Below are 862 nucleotides of genomic sequence, written 5' to 3'. Positions count from 1 at the left end.
TCAAGAACTGGTAAGCTGGACACAGACAGCGCTGAGGAAGCTGCAGGAGATGATAATTGGCTTTTTTGCTGCTGCAGAGACAGTTGCGTGCGGCAGGTTCCAGGTTTTCTGCGCTGCCCGTATCTGTAGGCTTAGGAAGGTCTGTACAGCAACCATGGAAAATCCTGGGGTGGAGCTTCAGAAGACGACCTGGCAGGAGCCAGTGCATGGGGCGGGGTGGGCCATACATGCTGTGCCCGACAAGATCTACTTTTTTTTCTCAAAATTTTCATTAATTTCTCCTGAATATAGTAAAAAATAAAACCCCCAGTGGTGATTAAATACCACCAAAATAAAGCTCTATCTGTCCCCAAAAAATGGTATAAAATTCATTTCAGTACAGCGCTGCATGACGGAATAAATGTCAGTCAAAGTACCGCAGCGCTGAACACTGAAACATGGCCGGGCCAGGTAGGGGATCTAAACACCTGGTCTTCAAGCAGTTAAGGGGGATTCCCACGACTTTAGATTTTTCTTGGTGGACCCGAGGTCTCGGCGCACCCGCTCTATACACACCTTACTCCTGGGCAGGTGACTTGAGTTTCCTTGGCGGTATAACTCCAGAGAGGTGCCGGGGCCTTCCATACATTTCTCTTCCTAAGACCTCCCCATTCTACCCATCACCCCTCATGAGGAACAATTGTCTATCCCTCAGCTGCGGCGGTCCTCCAGCAGGATCTGGAGCAGAGACGGTACTTAATGAGCGGGGTTTCCGCTCCGGTGAAGACCAGAAACGTGGTCCCACATGACATCGGCGACCCAGGTGAGAGGACCCCCCAACCCCTCCCCTCTACTGTCCTTCTCCTCCCTCACATTCCTGCTC

At 51.3% G+C, this 862-nt stretch overlaps 1 protein-coding gene across 1 annotated transcript in view; it reads left to right on the top strand.

The window, feature by feature from the left end:
- Window positions 1-673: 673 nt before the first annotated feature.
- Window positions 674-862, top strand: part of LOC108804107 (non-lysosomal glucosylceramidase-like) — a gene marked incomplete at both ends in the record, with an annotated part of 5,604 nt that continues 5,415 nt past the window's right edge. The window contains one exon of the mRNA XM_018575869.1: window positions 674-802. Within this exon, the coding sequence (XP_018431371.1) occupies window positions 674-802 (129 nt within the window). The remainder of the gene's footprint in view (window positions 803-862) is intronic.

The sequence above is a fragment of the Nanorana parkeri genome, unplaced genomic scaffold (assembly GCF_000935625.1).
Source record: "Nanorana parkeri isolate BGI_ZX_2015 unplaced genomic scaffold, ASM93562v1 scaffold5196, whole genome shotgun sequence".
NCBI classification, from domain to species: domain Eukaryota; kingdom Metazoa; phylum Chordata; class Amphibia; order Anura; family Dicroglossidae; genus Nanorana; species Nanorana parkeri.
Note: the sequence above shows the minus strand (reverse complement) of the source record. Positions and strands in the feature narration are given on the sequence as shown.